Source organism: Myotis myotis, unplaced genomic scaffold (assembly GCF_014108235.1).
Source record: "Myotis myotis isolate mMyoMyo1 unplaced genomic scaffold, mMyoMyo1.p scaffold_m19_p_9, whole genome shotgun sequence".
Taxonomy (NCBI): domain Eukaryota; kingdom Metazoa; phylum Chordata; class Mammalia; order Chiroptera; family Vespertilionidae; genus Myotis; species Myotis myotis.
In genome coordinates this window covers 10,820,365-10,834,534 of record NW_023416401.1, presented here as the reverse complement: position 1 = coordinate 10,834,534, position 14,170 = coordinate 10,820,365, and the positions used below count along the sequence as shown (strand labels likewise).

The following is a 14,170-nucleotide window of genomic DNA, read 5'->3' as shown; positions in this document are numbered from 1 at the left end:
CTTGGGTGGGGCAGGGTGGGGCCTCAGAGGCACCTGACTCCACTGATGAAACACACACACCAGCTGGTAAACAGGAGGCCGGGCTGTCGTTTACGGCAGGGGATGGGGACTCCTACCTGGACTGGCATTACCTGGACTGAGGTCTGCATGCAGCTTTCAGAGCGTGCCGGAGCGAGGGGTTTGTTGGGTAAAGAATTAGAGCGAAGGCCACTTACACTCAAAGGATAATTCTGACAACCTGCTCCATCTCTCCTTCTCCACTGGAGGGATCTATCCCATCTAAAAAGCAGGGCGGGGTCTCTGGTTGAAAGCTGGACACCACCGCCCTGGCCAGGCCTGGAGATACCAATTTTTTTTTTCTAGATTCTGTGTCACTCCTGTCATTGTGTGCTCCTTGCCTGGGGCACGGCACCCAGTCAGCTCTATCTTATGATAGTGTTTAGGGCAGCTGCTCCTTAGAGAGTAATTGAGGGAGAGAGCCACACTTTCATTATGACTGAATCTTCCTCCTCCTCCTCCCCCGCCTCTCCCTCCTCTTTCTTTTCTTCCTCCTCCTCCTGCTCTTCCTCCTCCCGCTCTTCCTCTCCCACCCCCGCAACCCCCAACGCTTGCTATTCCCTCTGCCCGGAATATACTGCTCACAGACATTTTTTCCACCTTTTTCAATTGAGATATGATTTACATACCATAAAATTCGCCCTTTTAAAGCGTACAGTTAAATGGTCTTTAATATAATTCACAAGGTTGCACCGCCATTACCACTCTCTGATTCCAGAATTCATTAGCAGTGACTCCCCATTTTCCCTCTCCTCAGCCCCTGACAACTACTAATCTTTTTGTCTCTGCAGATTCGCCTACTCTAGACATTTCGTTAAAATAAATCGCCAGTACGTGGTACTGGTGACTCCCTTCCTTCCCTGAGCGTGTTTCCAAGGCCATGTTGTAGCATGCACCAGAACTTTCCCTTCATTGCCATGTCATATTCCGTCGTAAGGGCATACCACATGTCTCCAGCCACCGGGTGATGGACATTTGGGTCGTTTTCATTTGGGGCAATTACAGATAACGCCCCTGTGAACGTTTATCTCAACGTCTTACTCTCACCAACGACTTCCAAAACCTGGTAGCCTGGGTCAGCAGCTGTCTGATGGCAGGCAAGCAGCTAAGCACAGATGTGCTCCTCCCTCCTCCTGGGGGCCTCATACTTACCCCTGTTGACACCGTGATGCCGTTGTTTTGGGGGGAGTGTGGGCAGCATCGTAAAGTATGTGAGTCACTTGGTCCCAACCACCAGCTTGAGTTTGAGGAACAAAGGGGCTGGCTGGAGAGGGTCCTCCAATGAAGCGTGTGTAAACACAGTGCACCCCGTTATATGCCGCATTCTATGTAAGTGCCCAAGGAGGCGGGGCTTATTCACTTATTCACCAATAGGCTGGGGCCACAGGCAGCCTGTGGGTGGGGCCAGTGCTCTATGGCCTGGATTGTCCCTGGGGAGGGAGGACCTCAGAGATGCAAGGCTCTGTCTATCACCTGTGTCACTTTGTTTAGCTGATTTGGGGCCTCCCACTGGTCTGCCAGCCTCAGAAAGGCAGTGTAAGCAGACTTCTCTGTCCTTCCCCAGCACACCATGTGGGCCCCAGGCTCTGGGCTGATTCCCTCCCCCCTTCCCTGACCTGGGCTTCCCACAACCTCTCCCCCTCCCCCCCCTCCCCCCCCCGCACACACCTCTGCTGGACTCTCTCTGCCAAGACTGGGAGCTCCATGAGGACAGGGACCAACAGCCCCGCTTGTCCTGGCACAATCGGCCTGAGCAGGGTCGGGATCTGGGAGGGAGAAGGAAGAGAGGGAGGAAGAGGAGGAGGAGGACGGGGAGGGGGAGGAGGAGGGCAACATTAGAAATACTATTCTATGTTCTTTACATGTTTATCAACTCCTTTAATCCTCATACAGACCCTAGGAGGCTGATCTATTATTCCTCCATTTTACAGGTGTGGAAACTGAGGCACATAGAGGCTAGGGTCTTTAGGCAAAGTCACACAGCCATCGAGAGGAAGAGCCAGTCTGAATGTCACGGCTCAGCTCCAGACCCATTCTTTTAGCTGCTACACTACTTTATGTACACACATGCATGTATATATTAATTGGGGGGGGGGTGCACTCAGAGGTCTCCCCTGTGGCTTATTTAGGAGAGCGGCCCCGCATGCCCACCGGGCCACGGGGATTCCTGGCGCCCAGTTAGGGCTCCATGAGGTTGGGCCCCAGGGTAGCTCCCTCCTGCTTTGGCCATTGTGGGCAGGGAGGAGGTCGGCATGCAGGTCAGAGCCCAGGACTCTGAGCCCCAGACGGGGGCGGCTGGCACCTTCTGGGCTCGTGGAGGGCCACGAGTTGTGGACAGCTCCCTCTGCCTGGGCCCCAAGCTAAGATACCGACCTGGGCCGCCAGCTTAGAGGGAGCCTCCGCTTCCTTCCATTGTCTCTGCCCGGCACACCCATGTGCTCCCGCGGTGACCTGAGGCCGGAGCGAGAGAGGGAGGGAAGGGGCCACCGGAGCTGCTGGGGTGGGAGAGGGGAAATGAGAGGGGAAGACTTGGTGTTTTTCCTTGTTTGTGTTTTGTATTAAAGAAAGCAAATAATATCCTTTGAGAAAACCATTAAACAAAGCATATCCTAAAGCCACAGAGGCCCATTGTGGCTGCCTGGAGCCCGGAATTCATTCAGGCCTTTTTTACTGCATTGTCCAAGGCAAGATAGGGTGGGCGGGAGAGACTGTTATTATTTTTAATATGTTTTTATTGATTTTAGAGATGGGGAGGGAGAGAGAGAGAGAGAGAGAGAGAGAGACAGAGACAGACACATCAATGGCCTGCCTCCCATACATACCCTGACAGGGGAACAAGCCTGCAACCTGGCATATGCCCTGATCGAGATTTGAACTGACAGCCTTTCGGGCACAGGCTGATGTTCAAACAACTGAGCCACACTGGCCAGGATGGGAGAGACTGTTATTAAAATATATTTGAGACGTGTCATTCTCTCCCTAGACTCAATAGGAGTTTAGACTGAGACCAGGGTCCCTGTGTCCTCCTGAGCCTGTTGCCCTTCCAGTGCCCCCTTTAGAGGCTCCCCAAGACTGGCCAGTCCTGGCACAGCCAGAGCGCCTTAATCAGGGGCTGAACCCTGAGCCCCCAGGGCCAGCAAGGCCCTCAGCTGTGGAGCCCCGATCTGAAGTGCTGCATGTGCCCTCACCATCGAGGGCTTGGGCTCCCGGCCCCACAGAACTGCCTGTTTCTAATTTGTTGCATAAGCTCCCAGGGCCTCAGTCTCCCTGTCTGTAGAGTAGGGTTTAGGGCAGTGGACCATGTCCAAAACACTGGACCCTGTCACTCCCCCTCTCACCCTGAGCGCAGCCAAGGTCCTGTGGACTCTGGGTCAGCCTGTCCCCAGATGTCCCAGACCCAAGCCACCCTACTCCCTCCTCCCAGACCCCCAGGCCTAGACACCACCACCCCCAGCCCCAGGTTGTCCATAATGGATCAGCAGCGCTCTCCCCATGTCCCATCAGAACATACTTTTCTGCTGAGGAGAGAGAGGTGGTAAGAACAGAGCTGGCCATCAGCCCAGCTTCTACACATAATCCCGCCTGGGGCCTGCATTTCTGGGATCAGCCCCATGTCATAAGCAGAAAAGTGTCTAATCGGGAAGTAAATGTACAGACGTGGCTGTCATGATGACGATACATAAAAGACCATCCTTAAGGTTTCCCCTGGGCGCTTAGCTATTTGCACGTTCCCCGTCACTCTCCTTGGGAGGATAAGGAATGAGGATCTTGGGTAAAACTGCACAGGAGCCCTGGACGAGGATGAGGGGACCTGGGTTCTAGCACGTCCCCTCTGCCGGAGGCTCAGGGTTTGCTGGGGGCCCTCTCCTTGGCCCTGTCACCAGCTCAGAGAAGAAGATGCTGACATTCCTGGTGTGTTGGGGAGCTTGTGAGGGAAGTGACGGGTCAGTGGGACAGCCTGTGAGTCCAGGATGTGGTCCCAGCCCCGTGGCCAACCCTGCAAGACCTAAGACCCGCTCACTCACCTCTGGACCTGAGCATTCTCATCTGCCATTTGAGTGACTGGATAGGATGAATTCTAAGGTCCCGTGTGTCCCTACTGCTTTTGATTCTGCAAGCCCAGCACCATTGCCTGGTGGGACATTCATTCACTCTGGTACTTTCCACGTTTCAGTCTGGCTTTGGTGGTCGGAGTCTGGTCTTTGCAAGCACTCGGTTTCCTCCTGTCGTAGACGTCCTGATGGTTAGTTTGGTCCCAGAAGTTGCTAACGCTGCCCCTCCTCCCCACTCCCCAGGGCTACCACCCGATGCCCCATGAGGTGGAGATTGCGCACACGAAGAAGCTGTTCCGGAGGAGAAGGAATGACCGAAGGTAGGAGAGCTGCGTCTCCAGCTTGTGCTTTTATTTTCCCGTCGCCCACCCGTAGCTCCGTCACTCCTGGCCCGTGCTTTGACACCCGTGAGCTCTCACGTGGGCTGGTAACCCGTCGGGCAGTGGCAGCTGTGCTCCCCCCCGGTTGACCCCGGAAAGGATGCTTCCCAAGTGCAGGAGGCATCCGGGCGGTTCAGGAGGAGAAATGCTCTTCCCACTGACCTCACAGCAGCAGCCTCAGCCGCAGCCCAGGGGCCGGGACGTAGCCGGCCGGCGGTGCTTTGAGACATGGCCTCCAGGAGGCTCCGGAGATCACAATGCCAAGGGTGTCTGTCCTTCCTCCGCCCCACGCTCAGCTCTGCTGTGAGGGCGGCCACAGCTCAGCGGCTGTGCCTGCTGCTGCTCTCAGCTGCCTGCAGAGCATTGAACTGCAGCAGGAACCAGGACCTCCCTGGAGTCCAGAGCCCCAGAGCCCGGGTGGTACAGGGGCCAGAGCAGTGCCCCGAGGCAGCCCCGAGTGGGAACAAGCAGCCGAGGCTGGCCCGGCATCCGGGAGGGCTGCCTTTGTTTCCTTCGAGGCATCTGACAGGGAACGTCTTCCAGGTTTGTTTCCAATGGAAAACCCCAGGTGCAGAACAGTCTTTGCAGTGTGTGGCCATTTGTGCAAAAGAGGTGTTGGGTTGGGGTTTTTTTTTTATTATTATTATTTAATTTTTGCTTGAACATGCATATAAGTGACTTCTGAATGGAAATATTAAAAAGGGAGGGAGGGGGGAGGAAGGAAGGAGGCCGGCCGGCGGAATTAAAATGAGGTGTTCCTCTAGAGGGAATTTCTTCTTAGATAAAGGCGAGGCTTGTGGTTTTACCTTGAATGAACAGAGAATGTTCACACTCAGGGAGCAAAAGCCAAGAAGCAGCCCAGCCGGCATCCTTGCCCAGAGAACTAGAAGTGCCTGTTCTCGAGCAGCTCCTGAGATCAGCGCTGGGTGGACCAAGGTCCCGGGTCCTCCCTCCACACTTGGCCCTGAACAAGGCGGGGAGGAGGGAGGTGAAGGACTGAGCACCCGAATGCCTCGTCATCGGGTCTGAGCTGGGAGAAGGGCAGTCCTGGCGTAGCCATGAGAAGCCCTGGGCACTTTACGCAGTAGCATGAGGAGGGGGGCTGGGCCAGGACAGTTGGATTAAGCCCGCCCCTGGTTATTGTGCTGTGTGCTCCCTCCTTGCTGCGCAGCATCACAGAGGCGAGTGCCTGGTTTCTGGGTTTCTGGCAGGCGGAAGGTGTGGGGAGCACCCCCCTAAAGGGGGAGTGGGGCTCACAGGGGACTGGTGATGCTGGGGAATGCAGAGGCTTGGCATTCCTCCTCCCCTACCTCGTGGTCCCCAGAGAGCCCGTCTGGAAGTGGGGGCGGCCCCAGGCTTCCGAGTGAGAACCACCCTCTGACCTGCTTCCCTGGCTCAGCATCCAGGTCCCCACCTCCACTCGGGCCAGGTCGCCCGGCTCAGCAGGAGTCCCCTGGCCCGCGCAGGCCTCCGGAAGGCAGCGGCGTGACCCAGGAATGTAGGAAGAGGAGCGTGACATGAGGCACTGGAAGCTGCCCTTCCGCTGGGCCGCTCTGTGTTAACAAACGCCGGGTTAGGTCAGCACACCTCGCAAAGGATGTGGACCCGGGACGGAGTCCAAAGCCAGGCAATAAAGATGATTAAAGGGATGGAAAGTGCGTCCTGTGAGAAAGAGGCTAATGGACGGGGCCAGAGACAGGGAGGCTGCAGGGGAGGGAGCTCTCACCGTAAACTCATGAGAGATTTCTGCAGAGGGAGGGCCGAGGAGCCGCTGGCCCCACACCGAGGAAACCAGCTGGAAGGGAGAGAGCACGCTCAGCTGGACCGAAGACACACTCCGGGAGCAAACGCCATGACCGTCAGAGGCCAGGCCCTGCCGTCCAGGCAGCAGTCGCACACTGCGCGAGCTGTGTGTGCGGGTCGGCGCTCCACCTTTATTCAGTCTAGAATGGGGACCCGGCTGTCACTCGGCCTCACAGAGTCCCCGGGAGGGGCATGCTCAGGAGAAGAGCAGCAGCCGGAGAGTGTAAGAACCTCGTTATCTGGACTCAGAAGCCAACACCGGAGGCCGCCTGAGTCCCTCTTGGTGGAGCGTGTGATTCTGACATTTGAGGGACGGCTGTTCACGGCTTGGAGCAGGCACTTGCAAGCTGTGCTCTAGTCTTCCAGTAGGTCCGCATGTCTCCCAACTCAGGCTGGACTCTGGGTGTTCGGGGGAGTTGAAGTCTGAGGCACGTGCTATGGAATTAGCCACTAGACATGAACCCTCCTCCGCTCACTAACTCTGATCTGGGCCAATTACTTCCTACCTCGAAAGCTCTATTTTCATTCTGTAAAATGGGTCTATAATTGGGAGGCTCACACGAGCTACTCCTTGTAAGGTACCTGGAATGGTCTTAGCACCAGCTCACTCCTCGCATCAGAGGGGTTCGAGGCCCTCAGGAAACTGTGATGTGAGATTGGAGTAGATGTCTGCAGCGAGGGGTGGGTCTCATCTCCTGGTCTCAGGGGTGCAGGCTTTGCCCCGGAGCCCAGGGAGCTGTGCCTTGCATCCCCTCCCGGGTGCCCAGGACCAGTTGTTCCTCCTCCTGGATCAACTTTTTAAGCTCTGCCCTCTGTGGGGGCCAGCGGGAAGGAGGCCCCGCCGGAGAGGCCTCTGCAGATTGCTCCCACGTGCAAGGGGCTGCTTTGACGAAAATTGGGCTGGGGACGTCTTTTCCTCATGTATAAGATAAAGGTTAAGCTCAGAGACAGTGCGAAGGTTTACTCCTTAGAATTGTTCTTAAAACTTACACAGCTGGTAACTTTTTGTTTATTCTGGGAAACTGGTCGAAGATGTTTGCTGATTCCAGACAAAATTATGCATTTTGTGACGTAAACGTACTGAATGAGTATTTCACGCATCCCCCAAAAAGCAAGGTGCCTTCGGGCGATCCATCCCATCCAAGTTGGAGACCTGCTGACTGGGAGGGGGGCCGCTAGGGCTTGTCTCCCGCCTCAAGTTCCCCACCATCAGGATGCAGGGCAGAGGAGCAAACTCGGAACAGGGCTGAGTCCGGCCAGCCGTGCGCGGACCACTGCCTGGGTTGGCCTGGGGTGAGGTCTCACCTCCCGGTGTGGGGATCTGCTCTACTCCTGCCCCGCCCCCCGCCCCCCATTGGAAGAGATGAACAGACTGAGGCTGTGAACGGATCTGTCGGAGTCTGTGTTCCCTGGAAGCTGACTCCGGGATGGAGATCAACCGCAGGACACTTACCATGAGTGCCCTGGGGATCCATAGAGTCCCGGGAGGGAAGGGCAGGCCTGGGCAGAGGGGGGAGTTGAGCTGCAGTGTGGTCTGGGTCTGAAGTTCTACCCTACAGGCAGTTCGGAAGTCAGGGTGACTTTTTAGAGTGAAGGGGCAGGTCCTTATGTCCCCATGTCTGCTGGTCATCAGATGGGGACTGCTCAGGGGTGGGTGTGACCTTGGGCTGGGAGTTCTCTTAGCCCAGGGCAGTTTCCCTAGGGGCAGGGTGCCCAGAGAGCCCCAGAGAAGTGCCCCCCCACCCCTGGTCCCCGGGAGGTGCTGCAGGGCCACATGCCGGGTGCTCTGGGGTGAGCAGGTCCTCCAGCAGCTACAATCGACCACGACTGTGGCTTGGTGTCCTCTTCATTGTAGAACCAAGTAAGATCTCATCCCTCCTTCCCTTCCTCTGCCAGCATGTGCCAACCTCCCCCCCGCCCTTGGGTGCCAGATTCTTTCTCCAGGGACAAACAGGATCTCTGCACTCAAATCCGAAAACGTAACTTAAGAATCGTCATTAACCCTTGTGAGGCCCACTCCGTGGCACACCTGACCATGGACCCCATGCTCATTCCATCCTGGAGGCTACCTTACTCCCCTCCTCTTTCCGTCTGAGCTGTGGGCCAGGAGGACCCTGGGAGATGATGCCCAGTGGTCCTTTCTCCCCATCTCTAAGTCACAGTTGCCCTCTGGAGCTTGCCCCTCCCTTGTCACCTCAGACCACGTCTCCAGGAGTCCCGCATCCCATGAAGACGACTGCGTCCTGGGTCGTGCCCACCAGGCGCTGAGCAGGAGTTAACCGAGGATGGAGCCTGGATCTCTGTCAGCTCTTACACAGGAGTCGTTCAGCCCTTTAGGAAGTAGTCAGTCCGCACTCTGCAGGGGTTGCATACTTGCGAGTTTACCTGCTCTCTGCAGTTCATTTGCAGCCCTCCATCTCCCCAGTGTTTTCGTGGTTATTCGTGGGCGGAATGAGGATTCATTCGAGTCGCCCGGCACCCACCTGCCCAGCCCAGGTTGGACGAGGAGATGCCCTGCCTCCTGGTTTCAGTTCCCACACTGCGCACCGGTCCTCTCAGCGACCTGTGTGATGCCGTGGTTTTCGCATTCATGTGCTTTTGTTGGTGCCTTTGCTGTTTGACGTGACACCCGGGCGCGGAGCTGAAGTGCTGTCTCGTGCTCCTCAGCGCCAGCAGGCTGTGCTGTGCCTTCCGGAGAAAACGCGCGTTACAGAAGCTTTAAGCTTCCTTCGGGCCTGCCTTGCAGCGCTGTTGGCCGGGAGTTCAGTGTTGATACAGTGAATCAACAATGTATATTAAATAAGCGGCCTTTAAACAGAAGCACACATACAGCAGGCTGTGCATTGATCAGTCGGAGGAAAGGCGGGGAGCAGCGGCTCACAGGAACCGCACCCTGTACTGCCCCTGGGAGCCATGGTCCAGTTGCTAATTCAGTGTCTTCGGGATTGTGTAGAGCCTACCTACCGCCAATAGCCAGGGTTGACTGTGCTCGCTCTTTAAAACAGGGAGAGAGGTGCTGAAGGGCAAGGAACATGAGGGCGATGGCATGTCAGGCCTGAGTAATCTGTTGTTTGTGTGGTGGTAGCAGAAATGGGGGGTTAGGGGGGCAGCAGGGGACCCTTCTCTGCCTGCTGTCACCCGGCTGGGGTTTCATTTTCCCCATCCTGCGACGGCACGTCCTGGAGACCCTCCAGGCTGCTCGGCCCCGCCGTGACCGTCACCGTCATCCTGTCATCGGGCGCCCAGGGGACGGGGAGACAGGTCCGCGCTGCCACTGCCCGCGGTTTGCCTTTATATCCATCCCAGCAAGGAAATTGCCCTCATTAAGTCCCTGCTAAAGATAGATAAGAAAATGGGACAGGCAAACCCCCACCTGGCAGGCAGCCCTGTCAGATTCGAAGCAGAATGAGTCAGATCGGGATTATTTTTAGGCTCCTCTCCTCCGCCCCACGCCCACCTCGCGCGGGCTCCCTTGGAAAGAAGAGCAGCTCACTTCTTGAAGCCAGATGTCCAGGTCCGTGTGTGATTGACACACAGGCACGGCTCCGCCTGGAGGAGACCCCAGCCCGTGTGCAAGTTGTGACGGCCAGATCATCCTTTGGACAATGCCCACCTTGCCCACGGCTCCTGGGCAGAGCAGAGCAGGTGGCAGGGGCCCTGCCAAGGCCAGCCCGTGACTCACCGTGAACCCTTTCCTGCCCCCTCTTTCCTGCACGTGCAGACAAGGTCCCCCAGGGAAGGACCAGCATGTCCCTCGCCCAGCACCTGCGTCTGTGTGGGCTCATTTTGTTCATTTTGGTGGGATACCCGGACGCCCGGCCTGCCCACCCTGCAGTGGGCATCTCCTAGTCGGTGCCCACTGCTGGGAAGTGGAGCATTGCTCCTCTTTTCACTCTCTGCCCCTTTTTCCAGCCATTAGATTTCATCCAGACCCCATAAACCCTAGATGGCAAAGGAGGCCCCACGGGGGCGGGGATGCAGACAAGGCAGAGGCAGGGGTGCACATGCCCGTTAGCCAGGAGAGCAGGCGCGGTGCCGGCTGGGAACTGACGTGGAGACACAATCCTCAGGCTCTCCACTGGTTCCTGGGGTCCCGGCAGAAGAATGGACCCCAGGAACCAGCCTCGGGAGATGGTTTAATTACTCCTCCTCGAGGGCTTAGCGCCTTTTTTCTGAAATGCGAAATGCTGGGCATTCAGAGGTTGGCCCACAAATGTTAACCCCGACCCTGCCTCCCTTGCCGGAGCAGACGGAAACCGGCGACTCAGGGCACCTCTGCACCAAGCCACGCAGCCTCCCGGGGGCAGTGCGTATGGTGGGCAGTCCAGCCTGGGCCAGGCCAACCGGGCTTCAGGGCTTGCTCATCCCCTACCAGCCAGCAGATTCTGAGAAAATGAGGACCAAGCTCATTCTTCTCATTGTCCCCGAGGACATGGGTGTGCAGCCTGCAGGGATGCCGGAGGTGACATGCCATGGCAGGTGCTGAGAAGCCCCATCCTGGCACCTGGCTCTAAGTCCAGAGACAGGACCCCGCCCCCTCTTCTTCCTGTCATTTGCTCTTGGGACCCCAGGGCCCCGGGCAGCGTGCAGGGAGGAAAGAACGCTGGACCAGCAGTTGTAAATCTGGGTCTTCATCCTTGTGGTGTGGCCCAGGGTACTTCCATAATTTCTGTAGCCCCTCGTCTTCTTAGATATAAAATAGGGCTCCTGATTCCAGCTCTCACCGGTATTAGGGAGAGTGCAGGCTAAAGACGGAAAAAAACCCCACAAACACCTCCCAGGAATATTCCAATAATCCAGAGGCCAGTTGGGGCTTTCGTTGTAAATAACCATGTGTTTTCAGCCCAGCTCATGCGCCCTCTCCAGAAAGTTCTAGAAAGCTAGACCTTGTCTGCTCCTCCTGTATATATCTTTCAGGACCAAATCTGGTCCAGTCTGCGCCCTGGACACCGAGCCATGCCTTGCTGAGCCCCCATACGCCCAGCACCCTGGCTGCCTGAGATGAGGCGCTGCCTGGGACCACCTTACTCACAGGGCAGGTTGTGCATCCCATTAGTTCTGGGTCCTCAGTCCCCTGGGCAAGCCGGGCCCACCTCAGTCCCCACTAGAAGCAATTGAATGAGCACTTCTGTGGTCAAGACGCACTGAACCCTTTACCAACATCAGCTCATATAATCTTCCCAACAACCCTGGCAGGGAGATGCTATTTTTATTCCCATTTCACAGAGGAGGAAACTAACTCAGGCTCAGCACACACAAGTGAAGTAGCTGAGCCTGCGTCTGACTTCAGAGCCTATGCCCCCACCCAGTTTCCTGCTGGGAAACTTCCTCAGTCCCCTCCTCTGCACTCTGGGCCTTCTCCACACACCCCCTGATTAAGTCATGTGCCAGGGTGTTGAGGGCAGGATGGGAGCTGCTGTTTCCAAGTGGATTGAGGAGAAGATTAGCTCATGATTCGAGGCATGGATGAGTGGTGAGATTTCAGACAAGACCCTCGAGACAGGATGGCCCTCCCTCTGCCTTCTGCACCCCTGCACCCAGTCGGTCATGCCGGGAGATCCCTGATCCAGGTGATTCATGCGTGGACATACTTAGGAAGTCTCTGCAGCAGCCCAGAGATTTCCCAGATTTGGGGGGGGGGGAGGGCACCCAGTGAGAGGAAGGACAGTGTGAGGCCCAGGACGGTGGGCAGCTCAGCGGAGGGCAGTCTGGCCAGGAGAACTTCCTCCAACTGCCAGCTCTCCCCAGTCCCAGAGGACAGCCCAGCACACGAGGGTGCCCTTCACTCCCCAGGGCTCCCAGCAGGGACAGGAGCACAGGTTTTAAAAATACCAGGGAGCCTTCCTGCCTGAGTCAGCATTTGCCCTGAGCTCTGAAAGTTATTTCTGAGTCTTCCCAGTAATTTAAGTTTAGCCATTTCTTCCAATGCGTGTGTTTTGGGGAAGCCAAGGTGGCCTCGATTATGGCTTGGAGTATTTTGGGAGCCCCAGGTTTCCAGAAGTGATGCAGGGGCTCAATTAGGGAAGACATCAGCAAACTGAAGGAAAATTGCTCGGGGAAGCAGGCCCGAGGGTCCCCGGAGGTGATGCCTGTGCTTAGCATCCATGGAGGACATTAAGACCAAGGTGTGCCCGGTGTTCCCAGTGGCCATCTCCCAGTGGCAGCTTATATCATTGTCTTCAGCTGTCTGAGCACACGAGGGCATCTTAGTGCCCTTCAGAATGCAGAATCGCCCCGGCCAGTGTGGTTCAGTTAGTTGAGCATTGTCCCATGATGTTCCTCTCTCTTCCTGATATTCCTCTCTCTCTCTTCCTCACTCTTTCCCTCCCTCTCTCTTTTTCTCTCCCTTCCTCTTTCTCTAAAATCAATAAAAACCTATTTTTAAAAAAAATTTTAATGCAGAATGGATGGACTTGCTGGTTCTTTCCAAATAGGCCTAGACAAGTGGTTGGCAAACTGCGGCTCGGCAAACCGCGGCTTGCGAGCCACATGCGGCTCTTTGGCCCCTTGAGTGTGGCTCTTCCACAAGATACCGGCTCTTCCACAAAATACCAGCTCTTCCACAAAATACTGACTTCTGCGCATGGGCCATGAAGTTTCAATCGCACTGTACATGCGTGCCCACACGTGGTATTTTGTGGAAGTGCCACACTCAAGGGGCCAAAGAGCCACATGTGGCTCGTGAGCCGCGGTTTGCCGACCACGGGCCTAGACAGACAGCACGAGTACTAGCAATTCATGAGAGCTTAAAACACACAATCACCTGCACATTAATATTGCAGAGGTTTTTGGAGGAATTATTAGACTGCATATAACCTTTCAAATAGACCTTCAGAGCCCCCTACCGATGCCAGCCGTACCTCACCTCTTCCCCACCCACCCCCCAGACAGGCCTACCCAGCCTGCCTCTCCCAGCTCGCTCCTGCCCTTGCTCACGGCACTTCCAGACCCCAACTCTCGGCCCCTTGAACAGGCCAACCTCACTCCTGTTCGCACGTGGCTGGCCCTCAGCCCAGGGCCTTCCTGACCTGACTCTTACCCTGGGAGCGCCCTCTCCTTTCCAGGTTCTGCCTGTCCCACCCTTCACTCTCCTCACTCTTTAGTCCTCCCTGATCTTCCCTGCACTTTCCCACAATTGCTGGGTGTGTCGGGCCTGGCAGGGACTGAGAGAGCTCTCCCCGCTACGCTCGAGTTCCCCGGCTCACCTGGAACAGGTGCAGCAGCCGAGGGATTCGGGGATGGGCCGGAGGCCCGAGAGCGTGCAGGACACTCATGTGTGGGAGGGCGGGGAGCCCCCATACCCTGAGTCACCTCTCCAGGTGAACAGATGAGCCCAGAACAGAAGCAGCCGCCCGAGCCAGCACTGTCCATGGTGCAGCCCTCCCTCAGGAGTACGGCTGCCCTTGTGTGATCTCCAAGGGGAGGAGTCCATGGACAAAGAATCCAACTCTAGGCTTTCTGTTTGCCCGGACTGGCACTTAACTCGGGAAAGACACGTGTGGACTCAAAACATGAGAAATGTTTTTAAGGGAAAAAAATTACTCTGTGGATCTGTGTGCATGTTTGGTCTGGTGGCCGCGTGGCCACAGCAAACACATGTTCCGAACTGGCTGGGTGCCAGGGAGCAGATGGCATGGCCTGGCCACCCTGAGCAGGAAACCCAGTGCCTTTGAACTGTGAGCTGTAGCCATGGCTTGGAGAAGCTGGGTGGGGACAGGGTGGGACAGGCCGAGGGCAGGATTCTGACTTTGCCCTCATGTTCCAGAAGGTAGGAGACGATTGGTCAGGAGTCGGGTAGGGAAGGTGATCAGTAGGGCCTCTCGGGGCAGGGTCCCTCGAGGCCAGCACCCCCCCACACCCCCACCATACAGTTTCGGT

General features: G+C 56.6%; 1 protein-coding gene across 6 annotated transcripts in view; it reads left to right on the top strand.

Annotated features, from left to right (window-relative positions):
- The window catches only part of CTIF (cap binding complex dependent translation initiation factor), a 235,293-nt gene that overhangs the window by 117,582 nt on the left and 103,541 nt on the right, over positions 1-14,170 (top strand). For all 6 annotated transcript variants that reach the window (XM_036322505.1, XM_036322504.1, XM_036322503.1 and 3 more), the window contains one exon: positions 4,353-4,429. In XM_036322505.1, the coding sequence (XP_036178398.1) occupies positions 4,353-4,429 (77 nt within the window). The remainder of the gene's footprint in view (positions 1-4,352; positions 4,430-14,170) is intronic.